This window comes from Rhinolophus ferrumequinum, chromosome X (genome assembly GCF_004115265.2).
Source record: "Rhinolophus ferrumequinum isolate MPI-CBG mRhiFer1 chromosome X, mRhiFer1_v1.p, whole genome shotgun sequence".
In the NCBI taxonomy this organism is placed as follows: Eukaryota; Metazoa; Chordata; class Mammalia; order Chiroptera; family Rhinolophidae; genus Rhinolophus; species Rhinolophus ferrumequinum.
This window is the reverse complement of record NC_046284.1, coordinates 36,501,357-36,516,212: the sequence shown is the minus strand read 5'-3', so window position 1 is coordinate 36,516,212 and position 14,856 is coordinate 36,501,357. Positions and strand designations below refer to the sequence as shown.

At 43.6% G+C, this 14,856-nt stretch overlaps 1 protein-coding gene across 4 annotated transcripts in view; it reads right to left on the bottom strand.

Moving 5' to 3' along the window:
• TMEM255A (transmembrane protein 255A) overlaps positions 1–12,862 on the bottom strand; it is an 85,042-nt gene extending 72,180 nt beyond the window's left edge. For 2 of the 4 annotated variants that reach the window (XM_033107009.1, XM_033107023.1), the window contains exons 1-2: positions 12,597–12,862; positions 5,877–6,019 (exon numbers count right to left, since the gene is read on the bottom strand). In XM_033107009.1, coding sequence (XP_032962900.1) covers positions 5,877–6,019; positions 12,597–12,654 — 201 coding nt within the window. In that variant the 5' untranslated portion in view covers positions 12,655–12,862. The remainder of the gene's footprint in view (positions 1–5,876; positions 6,020–12,596) is intronic. The other 2 variants (XM_033107029.1, XM_033107014.1) reach the window with 1 other exon arrangement.
• Between the last annotated feature and the right edge of the window lie 1,994 nt (positions 12,863–14,856).

Sequence of the window (14,856 nt, the reverse complement as noted above, 5' to 3'; positions counted from 1 at the left end):
CATAAAGTAGGCTGCTAAATACATGGTAACTCTAAGATTTTACAAAAGAGGAGACATTTTAACATGAGCTCAAAGGATAGGTAGAGTTCACCAGGCAGGGAACTAATATCAATTGAGTCATGGCTGGAAGAATTCACTCACTAGATGACAAGTTGATAAACTCACCAGTGTTACTAAAACTACCTTACATTTGAAAAGCATTTTAATTTATAGAATTACTTGCCCTCCTTTTTGGTCACAGTAATGTTATGGAGTTTGGCGGAGCTCATTTGACAGATAGGAAAATGGAGGCTTAGAGAATTGTATGGACTCGTCCCCTCTTACAGCAAGTTACTGGCAGGGCCAGGGCTAGCACTCAGATCTCCTAACAGCTGGGATGCTTTCAACAATATTTTGCTGCATTTGTAGCCAGTGTTAGTAGAACACCTTCATAGCTCCCCACCAGGGAAAAAGTTCTCTTCAGGGATGGAGTAAGAAGTCCTATTTGAGGAAGAGCTGAGGGGTTGAAAATAAAGAAGAAAAAAATCAACAGAATTTCCTGAAAATAGGCAACTGCTTTCTAATGAACTGTTTGCTCTCTTGAGACCTCAGAAAGGTAATCTCTGCCCCTTGAGAACTGCATGGAACCGTGGAACATTCAAACCTTTGGATATTCATCTTGATCCCACTATTACCTGAACAAATCACCAGTTTGCTTTGTTTTCAGCTCCCTTCCACTTGAAGAAGAAGAAAGACATCATTAGAAATCAAAGTCAGTGTCAAGAGATCTGGACCCTATATAACCTATGCCTATTTCCATCCACTGCCCCAGACACCCAACACCAAGGCTCAGAAGGATTAGTCATTCAATAAATATCAATTGGACACCTACTCTGTGACAGGCACTGTGCTGGATCTGCGATTTGGAGGCCAGGAAGTAGGATACGGTATGATACCAGGACCAATAAGACTCAGCCTCAAGAGGTATAATTAAGTAAACTCTTACACAATCCCTTTCCATAATCCTGAAATCCTCAAAGCCCTTAAAAAGGATTTTTTTGTAACTAACTTGGTGGCAAAACCAGACCCTAAACTGATGTGAGTGTTTTTTTAAAAAACTGTCTTTATCAGCTTAGTGTAAAGATACACAGTTTATAGTAGAAATATAAAAGTGCTTGATTATGGGATGTTTATCAAAACCCCACTGGGATGTTAGATCATATATGATATATGTGTTGTATTATCTTTCTAATATAAAAAAGTCTAAATTCTCAAACACATCTGACCCAAGGGTTCAGATAAGGGATTGTAGACCTGCATAAATGTAGCTAAATCAGAACATAGCTCAACATCCTGCAAAGCTGGATGTGAGAATTTTCTAGGAACCATGAGTAGGAGGAATCTATGACAGGGAGTCCAAAGATGATAAACACCACTGTGGACCCCAGTAGTTGAGAAATATCCCAGATGTGTCTTTAAGCTGGGATAGGACAGAACAGAGAGAGAGAGAGAGAGAGAGAGAGAGAGAGAGAGAGAGAGAGAGAAAGAGAGAGAGAGAGGATGGTCAAGGCCAGGTGGAACGAGAGTGACAGCATCAAGACAGAAAAGCCCACGTCATGTTCAGGGGACTATGAATTAATAATTGTGGCAAAAGAGAGGTAATGGGAGGCCAGACCGAAGTCATCTTTAGAAAGCTGTGAATGACAACACTAAGGAAGCAATACGGAACCAATGAAGATTAGAATCTTCTGGCATTATAAATCTAATCTAGCAAATCAAGATTCAAGTCTCGTCTTTGAAATATACTTACTAAGGTAGGAACTTTATTTTAGAAACATTTTCTACAAGAAGTGGACAAAATTTTTGCCTAATTCATAATAAACCACCAAATCCCCCTATCCAGAGCTTCTTATATTTCCTGAGCATTCAAGTTAGTTAAAACTTGGTTGGATTTATCAAGAGTCTTTACCTGTGAAGCTCAAGTCACACTGGCCTAAAGAAAGTTTCTGGGCTATTAATTGTTTTGAATGATCCCTGTTTTCCTGTCTCCTGATATAATTTTCAGGTAACTCTGGTATAATTATTACCACATATAAAATAATTCTGATATATTTTCAATTAACTGGTCCCCACACCCCCTGGGAAATGGGGCAGAAACTCCTGGCTTCTTTCCTGAAAGAAAACCCACGCTGATGTGGACCTTATCACTACAACAGCTGGGGAGAGGGCTCAAGAATGAAAGGCTTTCCACACTGATCAGGTGGCCAACTGCATCTTGTGGGTTGCTTGAGAAACACATTTAGAGGCCTCCCTCTCCTGGATCTAAGGTTAGAGAGTTATAAAAAAGAAGCAGGCTCTCTCCCCTGCCTTTTTAAACTTCCTACAAAAACCAAGGCTCTCTGGTGAGCCTCCAGAGTAGAAAGCTCATTAGAACTCTTCTGGAATAAAATGTCTTGAATATTCAAGGACAGTAAAAATCCTAAGCTGGTTTGTCTTTTATGGGTTTTAATTTTTTAAAAAAATTATACAGTTAAGCCTGTACAGATAAGAATATCTTTAAAGATGCATGCATGTGTATGTGTTGTAGGGTGATGATACCACATTCTAGCTCAGGAAGAGTAGCTAACACCCCATTATAATGCATCTCACTATACAGGAGCACCTCTTTTGGCAAAATTAGGATGCCCTAGAAAGTTTCACATAACTGAAAGTATGCAAACACAATTATATTTTAAAATGCCTGAGATCTCAATATTTAAATGAAAGGTATGGTAAGTTATCTTTTAATCTAATAACTATTCCCTAATTTGTCTGTTTTGAAATTTAATTTCTCATATATTGTTAACACATTTAACTAGAGTCCAAAACAGCAGAGTTCCAAATAACCTGAAATTTTTTTTCATACAATGGCATTTTATATTCAAAGTAACCAATTTGGTAGTGTGGAATCTTAAAATGCCACATTATGCTCACTCTGGTTTTATTACTAAGCATACTATTTTTATGATGTTTCAGTTCTCCAGGTGGTTGCTGATCCACCTGAATTAGACTCCCCTGGGGTGTTTATTAAAATGCAGATTCAGCATGTCTTACTTTTTCAATCAAAGGTTAGCTCTGGAAAATAAATTCAAGTTTTTGGGTTCCACCCAAACCTACTGAATCAGGATCTCTGGGGGTAGGGAGTGGAGCTCTGTATTCTCCACAGGTTCACCAGATCATTATCCACAACAAGGTGGGAAAACCACTGGCTTAGAGTTTATATAGTACCTCTAATAACCAAACTATTCAATTAGTCAAAGTGCCCCGTTCCTGGACAAATCTTGATTCTCAGGCGTTTACTTTTTCAGAAGTATGAGTCATTATTGTATTTGTTACAACATGATCTGACTTATAAATTCAAATGGATTTTTCTGCTTTTCAATCTGCAATCTTCCCCCTTCACTTTCTATAATTAAAACCTATTTTAAATAAACAATCTACAGGAACTAAAGGAGCAAATTTTTAAAGGTTAAAACCATGGGGCACTATCTGTTCGGGATGGCTCTCCTAATTAACATTTCCAGATTAGCTTTTAGTGAAAAGCATACACACTGACACACACCCCCACTGCTTCAACTTGAAATGGTAGCTGAACATCAGGTACTAGAATAACAACAATCATGCACCCTCCTTCCTTTGTTAATGTATTCCAGCCTAGCCACCCACAGTCAGATATTCTACAGAGAAGGTTCATATCCACTGATCATGAATAGGAGTTACTATTCTTAAATGACTTGGAAAATACCTTCCCTTCACCCATGGTGAGAATATGAATCTTGACTTGAGTATTATCTCATCTATCAGACATATTTCACTAAATGCAGCTACCTGAAGCCCGCAAAGTCACACAGACCTCATATATTCTTCTTCCAAACCATCAAAATGCAATCTTACCCTCCTTTCCTCGCCCCACCCCTTGCTGTTTAAAAATAAAATCCAATTTTGCTGATGACTGGTTTTCTTGCCTCACCACAGGAAGTGGACTGGGTGAGTTCTCACATCACAGGTTTAACAGAGGGCACCAAATGGTGTCTGCGGGATACCTGCCCTCTGCTGGGGGGAGCCCTGCCTGCCCAAGAGCTGTGAAGGAACTTTCCGGGGCAGTCTTCAGCTTGTGGGAGGCCAGCCCACGAGAGGCCCAGCTTTGCTAAGGGCTGTTGAGGAGGCTGACTGTAGAATCGGTGACCTAGGCAACAGGTGTCAGTCTTGGTCACTCAAAGTGTTGGCTTCTCAAAGGCATCCATCTTTAACCACTTTCCCGCTCTTTGCTTCTCTCTCCCAACCCCACCTCTCCAAAAAAAGAAAAAGAGAGAGAGAGAGAGAGGAGAGAGAGAGAAAATATGAAACAAAACAACAAATACATCTGACCTCTTTGCTATCCTAAAATATTTTTTTTAATGAACCATACTAAAATTCCTCACTGCTGTCTGTCTAGCAATTCCAATTGGAAAGCCTTTACTTGATATTAAAAATATGATCCAAACTTTAGAGTTAGGCTTTTGAGTTCAACAGCAGTGTGTGTAGATCTAAATGAGATTTTTGTTTTTGTTTTCTTTTCTTTCCCCCACCTTTACTGACATATAATTGACAAATAAAATTGTATGTATTTAAGTGTACAATGTGATGATTTGATATTAAATGAGGTTTTGTATATAAAGAGTTCAGTTGTTTCCAAAGTAGATTGCATACACTCTGGGGGTGGGTCAAACAATCCACTGAAGTATGGAAAGAAGCTATTTGAACTCTTGTTTCTTATTTATTGTTTATCTAAAGTAATAAGAAAGGAATTAAGCATTACAAATGTTCAATAAACAGACAGTCACTGGAACCCTTCTTCAGTGTGAATGTCAGAGGACAAGGTGAGCTACCCTGCAGAAGGAGGGCAAGTTCCAAGCAGCAAAGTGTTGATGGTGGGGCATTTGACACGTGACCGGAATTGTCTTACCTAGGTTTAACTAAACTAGTCCCCCAAAAATGGACAAGAGCTTTGGAAAGCCTCTTGTTGAGAAACCACAAATTGCAGATGACACTAATAATGTAAGCACAAGCCAGCAACAAGAAAATGGAAGAGACACCACTTCTAAATCTCAAGGTTAGCTTTTTGTCAGCCATATGGTGAGATCGACATTAAAAAACAATGATGCCAATGAAGATCTAATCATATCTGATAAGTCAGCCAAAAATATTCAAAATTATCTGGTGGACTATTTGAAATAAGAATTTATAGTCATTATCTTTAATGACAGACTTCATGTGAAGTGCATCTCAGTCCTTGAAATTTAATGTTAGTATGAAGATATTAAAAAGTATTGTTTATTTCATTTTTATTTAATTTTAAAATTTCCATTTGTGTATGTTTTATGAACATGTACATAATTTGTAAATAAATACACGTATTTTAGGAGTAAATATTTCACGTATTTTTCCTGATCGGAGTGCAGGATCACTCAGGAGATCAGTGATGTTGGTCACAGAGTGTCAAGCTGCCAGGGTTCTCAGAGTTCAGGTAAGATCAGGAGACCTCTATTATACACAGGAAAGTAGATGCCCAGAGAGGAAAGGACCTTAGCCTAAGGTTAACACTGCTAGTTGGTAACATCTCCTAGACCAGGAAACCGAGGTCCTAAAGAGTGGGATGACTTGCTCAGGATCACACTACTAATTAGAGATGGAGATTCTTCATCCAGTGCTCTTCTTAATGGGCCCAGTTGCCTTTCTATATAAATATAGAGAGATATATAAAGGAGAAAAACCGAGCAAACCCTAGAAAATCAAACTCAGTTGAAAACCTTCATAGTAGAACCTGAATGTCTGAAGCCAGCAAGCTACTGAGACCCACCTATGCCTTTTATACTTACAATAACTCCTGGATAATAACCTCCAACAGTCACATTTTGGGTCCTGGTGGTTGCAGCAAGGCCCACCGTGAGAATTAACATGGACACAATAAGCAAAGTCACGGTGACATAGATGGAGTTTCGTTTCCTTCGACTGAAGGCTCCTGAAAGTACACAGAGAAACTAAAATTGCTCATTTCTGCTGGAGAAGGGATGGGGGCAAAATCACTAGGAAAGTTTTCCTTTTTCTTTCCTACTCCAACTGGTAACTGAGTTTATCTCTGGGGAGTGGAATTATGGGGAAGGAATGGAGCTTTAGGGTTTTTTGTTTGTTTGTTTTATTTGTTTTGCAGTCATCACACTTACAATAAAAATATATATTTCCAGTTCAAAAATAAACAACAGAAGAAATATTACCTGTTACATAAAAACAAAATAAATTTTTGTGCTTTTGGCATTCTATAAAAGATGGGTCATACCCACTTAGTAGAGTGCTTTTTAGGCTAAATTATAAGGTATATTATAAATGGGAAGTGCATGTGTGGAGGTATTAAATGAAAATATTTTAAAGCCATTGTGCAACTAAGAAGTGTTTTTTAATAAGCTGGAAGTATGAAATTTCATTTTCAGTGTAAATACCAGAACCAAGCTAGGAACTGGGATTTTTTTTTCCTCATTTATTTCTGACATTTGTCACTTCATGTATAAGCTTTAAAATGGTGTGTTGGCAAGATTTGTCACATAACAAATGTGTGTAATAAATTAAATGTTTGGAGGCCATTAGTCTGCAAAGCTATGTATCAGGGGAGGTAGATAGAGAGGATTTTATCTTACACACATTTAAGCTTATGTGAAGGTGACATAAATATAAATGATGAGAAATCCATTCTCCTACTCAGTGATTATCAGACATGATAGCACAAATCAATATATATATTTGAAAACAGGCTTATTAAGTCAGATTAAAAAAAATGGTATCTGGATTCGCTTTTCAATTTAATTTTTTTTTAAAGAAACTGAGCACTGCTGCACACGCTGCATGCATTTCTCTGACCTGGGGAGGGGGCTCTCAACAGGAAATACCAGGGACGAGTTATCTTATGAGAGTCCAGCTGTCTAGGGGGGAGGATGAAGGAGTGGAGAGCCTTCTGATGGGGTCGTCCACACAGTGGCTTGACTGTCATTTATGAGCCTAAAGAGGTCACTTGGGTCTGTTCATAGGACTCTGTCATTCTGGGAGGCCTCCCTGCAGCCTCAGGAAGCAGCGGCTGATTGAAGCAGCCCAGACTGCACAACCGGGAGGGAAGAGAGAGGGGATGAAAGAAGGAGGAGGAAGGGAGAAAACCAGCAGGACCCAGGAGGCCTGGTGGTGGTGAAAGGGAAGGGCTGTGGCTGGCCCTGCATCCCCCAGCAGATATCCCCTCATATAGGGAAGAAAAGCATTAGGAGTGCCCCCCCCAGGTTAGCCCCACCATCCATCCTGTCTTCCCCAGTGTGGTCACTGCTAGACTCCAGGGAGGTGGAAGGGCCTGGAGGTCTCCCCTGACATCAGCCTCGAAAGTGAGGAACGTGACTCATCAGGGTCATTTTTTTTTTTTAATTAAAGGTTTTTGGGGTGACAATTGCTAGTAAAGTTACATAGGTTTCAGGTGTACAATTCTGTAATACATCATCCGTATATCACATTATGTGTTCACCACCAAGGGTCAGTTCTCCTTCCATCACCATATATTTGATATCAGGGTCATTTATAATAGGATACTAGTCTAAGTGGCACGAATGTTTATAGGCATACACATTCTAAAGGGCTGTATCACACTCTGGGAGGAGAAGAAAGGAGAGTTGGGAAATCAGGCTTCTCTGTAGTGAGGCCTGAGTCTAGCCTTCATGGGAAAATAGAAAGGACCGCTAGAGACACCTGTGACATCAGGGCCCTTTGTGTGCGAGGGCTATTTGGGATGCAAATGATGAGACGACAGGTGGTAAACAGGATGAGCGAGCCTGGGAGAAGTGGATTGTTCGTGGTGGGGGTGGGGGACAAGATTTATTTCATCTGTTTGCCTAAAGGTTAATTATCCTTCCGCTTGATTTCAAGGGCCCCTAAATGAGTCTCTAAACCAGGGTCCCTAAGTCCATTTGATGATAGACACTTCTCAGTGAATCTGCGAGTTGGGTCCACAGAGGGGCTCTAACCTAAATTTACCAACATTGCTTCCCATTCCTGTCTGCCTTTTTCTTTTGTGGATCACACCCTCTCTGCCACATATTGGCAAATGAGAGTGAGCGAACATCTGAATACATCAAGGGTATCTTTGTGACACGTGAACCTGTCTCAACGCCTCACACGGAAAACATGTAACCTCAGAGACTAAACTGAGGAAGTATGTGTATGCATGGTGTTTCTAATTGTTTTGTATCACTCACCTGCTCCTTCCCCACCAACCAGCTTTTGATACTATTCACAGATCTTGGGTCTCCTTTGCAAATATCACTCTAACTCTTAAAAGCAGAGGAACCAACCTACAAAAGTGACTCAGCAAGCCACATGGTGTCATTTGAAAATCTATATAGTTTTTCCTGCTTTAGAAACTGAATTGAAAATCTAGTCAGTTGAGAAACCCAGGCAAAGATCCTACAGTTCCACCAGGACCTTGCCTCTAGATAGGATTTGCTTTGGGTGAAATTCCTAAGAAAACTCTCCCATCACTAGGTTGAATATATCTATTCTCTGTCCTCTCATACCCTCCCCCAAATCACCCCTTATTTTATACTATAAGGACCATACTTGTGTAAAATGAAATTATTTCTAGTTGTCTTTGATGAATGGACCATTTTAAGGGACACTGGGGTGAATTTTTTTGAAAAGCAAAGAATCACCCCTCCGTTTATCTTTATTGTCAATTTGTCTTAAAAGTCACATCTACTTAGAGCAAGACACACCTGTTCTCTCAAGATGTGGCCCAGGTTCCTAAAAGGCAGCTTATTGTGTCTGCTTAGGATATTTTCCTGAGCGGTTGTTTCATTTTAGAAGAGAGAAGTAGAGCCCTGTTCTTATTAGGGTACAATTTTGGACCTGCCTTAGATGTTCCTATAAACACAGGAACATCTGATTCTGATTTGTTTAGTAAATCAGCTAATCAAAAAACCTCGGACACCATGGTATACTTAAACAAAGCAGCAGGTACTTGAAAACAGTACCTATCAGTGTCTGATACCTACTGCGCAGTCAATACTTGTTGAATAAACCAAAAGTTACCTCAGAATTGCTTCCCTTCTAATCAAAAATGTCGCATGTGTGTGTGTGTGGGAGGGGGGTTGTGTGAATAAATATGCGCTATGTTCATAGAATTGTTCTTTTAAAAATAGGGTACAACTGAGGGCTCCCCAGAAATAAAAGCTTTCTGGCCAATTAGTGTCACAATTCAAATGTCTCTCACTAGCCTGCCTATTTGGCACCCAGTATATTTCTGTTTCAACAACAACCACCACCCCTGCAACCAACAGCCATGGGAGAGTCTGAAATCCTGTCACTGGCATTGCCACCACCCCCACCCCGCCAGCAGCCTCCCAGCAGAACTACTGCAACCCTCCCTCTCTGCAGTGCTCCACTCCCACCCCAGATTCGTGACAACCAGGATGTTCAGCTATAGAAGTGCCCAATTACTTGCTATCTTCACCCTTCTAAATACAGCCAATTTCTCCATCCTCCCAGTTTCCCCTTTGGTCAGAGATTCCCCGCCCATGCACTGCAGTCTTTGAATCTTGGTCCCTCCTTTCCTATGAAACCTGCTCAAAACTCACCTCTTCCAAGAAATTTTCTTGACCAAGCTCACTCTACTGGAATCACTCATTATTTCGTGTTCCTAGGTACCTTACTGAATAAGTATATTAACTGCTACAACTATAATTGTAATTGTGGGTCTGTCCACAATCCATGTGATGCCCACCAGGTTCAGGATTATGTAGCTGACAGTAATCAATGTGTGGGTTGCTAGAAGGTAGGATGATTGTCTCTACTCACGAGTTTCACTTTGTACAGGTTCTCGGTTACCCCCTCAATTACAGGGTGTGTAATCCAAATGCAGTGAGGATGAGGGCCCAGCATGCTATCTTGTGCACTAAGTTGTTGATGCCTAATTCTCGGGGCTGATCTTTTGAACTGATTAGGAGTTGCTTACCTGAGTCAGCTTTGCCACACAGGAAGTCCCAGCCTCGAGCATCCGTGAAACTGCCCACACAAGAGCTTCAAGGCTCTGCCAATCTCCCAAACATTTCTTTAAAGGTACTGAAATCCCACCCCAGCCCCATTTGGGCAATTTTTTGACCGGAGACACCCAAGGCCACCCGTGAATTACAAATGTGTTATTTGGGAGGGAAGGGGTACCCTGCTGTAGTAGAGGTGCCTTAGCGCCTGGGGGCGGTGTTGCCAAAAGGGAGGAGGGTACTGGGAGGGAGATGAAGGGCCGCTGGAGTCAAATTACCATCTTTCCATTGCCAAAAGCTTGCTGGGCTCCAATCCTTGGGCTAACCTCTCATCCCCAGGCAGCCAGTAAGCTTAAAGCACAGGCACCTGGGTGCAGTGTATCTGTGTTTTAAATTTTATTGTTTTGGCTGTGGTGTGTCTTGCCTTTAGAGGGAATCCCCTCAGAAATGTTGCCCTTGGAGGATGAAACACTCACCCACCCACCTCATCTTCCACTCCCCCATGCAAGGGAAGGTGGCGTTGCCAGAGCTGAGTTAAATGGGAGTAGCTAGCTCCTAAGTAGACTAGACGCTGATTCAGGCCTCAGCTGTGCGGGACCAGAGCCAGGGGACTATGGCGAGACTCCTCTATCCAAAGTGTGGAAACCCAGGGTTACCACTCCACTCAGGAATTTGCTCCTGCCCTAAGTCTGCGGACTTTCCGAAGCGGGATGCGTAGAGCGGGCTTCCGCTATAAGGGATCTCTGATTTTTCTCTCGCAACGTCTGGACGAAGCCAGCTCAGCTTCTTGTTGGGCAGACCTTTCTGGAAACGCAAGACTGGCTGAGGGCCCCTGGGAGCCCAAGAAGAACTGTCTTCATCTTGTTCCTCAACCCACAGGGTAGTTTGCCAAGTAACAACGTTTTAGCCCCAGGCCACTAACCTGCCCACTCCCCCGCAGGCGGATGGCCGGGCGCTGAGAGACAGGTTTGCAGGTGATTGTGGTGGCTGCGGGTACCGTGCTGCAAAGCAGAGCCCTTGCGCTCTTTCCCCCCAGCCCTCCAGCGAAGCAACCTGACGTCGGGGAGCCAGGGCAGCGTTGGCGCCACAGCTGGCCAAGGTGAGAAGTGCATTGCATGTGCGTGTATGTTAGGGAGAGAGAGCTGGGGGGAGTCTGGTACTACTGGGTTCTAGATTCGAGTCCTTAGCCTCATTTGTTGCAAAAAAAAAAAAAAAGAGCAAATTCTTATTCTGAATATGCAAAACATTAAAAATACGGATCTTTCCACCATCTAGGAGACTATACTTTCTGGGGCCCCTCCGGTGAACAAATTCTGTTCAAACCGAGTCTTTTCCAGGGAGTAGGGAGCTCACAGAGGGGGTGCAACTCTCTCTCCCCGCCCCTTATCACAGAGATGTTCCCGCAAATTTTTCGGAGAAGACCTGAGCAGACTGGATGGCAAAAATTCGGGACGGAGGGTTTTTGCGGATTGTGAAGTATGTTGGAAAGAGAGAATTCGATTTGGCTAAGTGTATCCGAGGCGAATTTTAATATTAGGTGGGATAATGGTTTGACAATCTGTTCGCTCTCCTGGGATCCAAATTAATTTCTCCACCCAGTGAAATCATAGGTCTTGGGAAGGTTCCTAACAGCTGAGGGGAACTGGGTTTGTGTTTTGTTTGTAACTACCAGAAAGCAGCTTCGAGGGGCAGCCAAGTTGGGGCCTGAAGATAGCTATCGCCCAGTTTTGATGAGGAAATGTGTTGAACCAAATCAGGCTAGTGGGTCCCTCCTCCCCCTCCAAAATGCGCGGGCTCGCCCTGGCTCTGTCTTTCTCCCGTTCTCACTCGTCCCCCCTCCCCTTTTTATCCACACTCACGCACATTACATTCCATGCATTTGGAGCAAAATAGGAATCAAATTCTAGGAATGTTGATCCTGCCGCTGTAGACAGCAGGGCTTGCCTGTCTCGAGTGATCCCTGAGGAATTCCCCTCCCGCCAGCCCCCCTCCTTTCTTCTCCCACCCGCCCATCCCGCAGGGCTGCGCAAACAAACACCCCCATCAGCGAGGTGCAAGTCGCCCCCGCCCTCCACTGCAGCTCTGAATTTCAGGAAGCTTCGACAGAGTTGGGAGGAGGCGAGGACCTTGCTTCTAATTATTGTTAGTCGTGAACTCTTAAAAGTGAGAACTTTGCAAAGAGGGTGCATCGAATAGAAAGCGAAGGCGCAGGTTGCAGGGAAGTGTTTTGATTCCCAGACAGCTGGGATTTACCACCGGCTGCAAGTGTGTCGACACATGCACAGAAACATGCATACACCCGCACTCCGGGCAGGGAGACCCCAACGCAAGCTGGGCGCTCCAACCTCGGCTTGTCGCCCCTACCAGGTAGCTCCCTGGGGTTCTAGTCCACCACCCAGACGTTGGAGCACGCGGATCCGCCTCTCTAGCCCCGCTTCCCACTCCCGGGATCTCCGGGCGCTCAGGGTGCTCGAAGTCCAGAGCGCAGGTCATTCACCCCTTGATGCCTCCGCCCCTAGGAAGAGCCGCTAGACTTACCCATAGAATCCGGCAGAGACATGTCGCTGGACCGCTGCTGAGTCAGAGACTGATGCATGGTGAAAGCTGCCCTGTTGCCCTGGCCACTGAAGCTGCTTCACGCGCCCCGGACTCAGGGCGCCCGGCAGAGCATCTTACACCGCAGCTGCCGCTTCCGGTCTCTCGCAAAGCTAAGAGAGACTGCCTCTGGTTGCGAGCTGCAGCCCAAATGCCGCCTCCCCCTCCTTTCTCTTCTTCCTCCCTCTGCTCTGGGTGACAGCAGCATTGGCGATCTGAGCAGCGGCTTGCGCTTGCGCAAGCACCCCCCACCCCCAATCTCAGCACCCCCAACCTAGTTATCCACCTTCTAGCCTCCCAAGCCAAACGGAGACGTTTTAGCCCTTGGAGCCAGGGCTCCACAGAGAAAAGAGGGAGAGGCTACAGTCTGGGGCCAACCGGCCTTCTCTGTAGTTTGGAGAGAGGGTCTTGGGCAAGCATCCTGTTCTAGGATTTACAATTGGGGAGGGGGTAGAGTCAGAGGTTCGGAGCTGAGGAACACACACACACACACACACACACACACACACAAAAAAAATTTGTGCAGGTTTGGTATTAGTGCTTCCAGAATGACATAATGAAGCTAGAGATGATCCAGAGAAGGCCACTCCATAATCAAAGGGATGAAGGAGGATGGAGGGGGCTGCCATATGTATACAGATTAAACAAATGCAGATTCTTTAGTCTAGAAAGATGAAGGCTGGGAAGAGATGTGACCAGAGTGTATAAAATCATGCAGAGATGGAGAGAGGGAACACAGTCTTATTCACCAGATCTGATTATTCTAGAGCCCTAAGGGCTAGAAGGAGATTCAGCTAAAACAAATCTGACTGCATCAGCGCCCCAGTTTGTGCTTTTGTTCAAGGTGCTTTTATGTCAAATATCTCATTTTCTCATCTTAGCAGCAATGCAAGGCAGGACGAGGAGGTATCAAGAACCCCATTTTACAAATGAAAAACCTGAGTCTCAGAAAGGATGGAAATTTCCTGTAGTCACCCAGCTAGTATGTGGCAGAGGTGGGATTTGAACCTAGATCTGTTGGACTCCCAGGTCAGTGCTCTTCCTGCTATGGAAGCTGAAACTAAATATTACTCTATATACCACATTGAAAATCTAAAGAATTCATTAGCCCCAAGAGGTGCAATGGATGAAAACACAAGTAGCTTTGGAAAGAGTGAAAAAGTCATAGCTGACAGATCCATTGTGGATTGCTAAGGGAAACTGGGGATGAGTTGGGAATGTACCTGATCTTGGAGGACAGCCAAGTCCTTCTCTAACCTGTCCTTCCAGGCCCCATTAGGATATTGGGCTGGAAGCACTATGTTGTTGGCCCAGAAGTGTGGTTCTGATGTCCTCAAAACAGTAGCAGAACAGGATGAGGCCTCCTAGGAGTGCCCCAAGACATCTGTTTGGTGGCCAAGGGAGATGGAAGGTGAGGAAGGGGATAGCAGTGGGCTCCAGCTCCTGGAAACTCAGCCCTGTGGGACTGGCATCCCAGGGAACTGACCTGTTTGAAGGCATCCATTCTGCCCCAGTGAGAGCTCCCCGGTTCCACTTGCCAAGTCTCTTTCCAGCGGCCTCTCTCTGATGATTGCTGCAACCCTCTCTCCAGTCCCTCCTCCACAAAAAACTCACCTCAGAATCAAGTATAAAACTTTCTGAGAGTTGATGAAATGAAGAAGAGTACTTGTTTTTTCACAGCTTTGTTTTGCTAATCTACTTTGAGGATTTGTTTCCTTATGCAGGAAACAGAACCGAGGTCCCTTGCTCTTTCCCATCTTCCAAAAGAAGAAAAATTGATTCCTGAAGGTTAAAAAGGAAGCCCTTTGTAAAGAACTTGGGCACACCCCATGGACCAGACTGAACGCTGTGTCAGGTATTATTAGCAGCCTTACACTATAGATATGGTTTAGAAATCTATGATATATGTCCTACATAGGCACTGTTATAGAGGTGTGTGTCTTAAGCATGCTTGGTTTACGAGATCAGACAATTAAGTTCGTGAACTTGTTGCAATGATGTTGCTAACCATTTTTGATATCAGAGGGATTATTCATTATGAATTTGTACCAACTGGATAAACATTTAACCGACTTTACTATTTGGAAGTGCTGAAAAGGCTGTGTGAAAAAGTTAAACGACCTGAACTTTTCGCCAACAATTCATGGCTCTTGCATCATGACAAAGCACCAGCTCACACAGCACTGTCTCTGAGGGAGTTTTT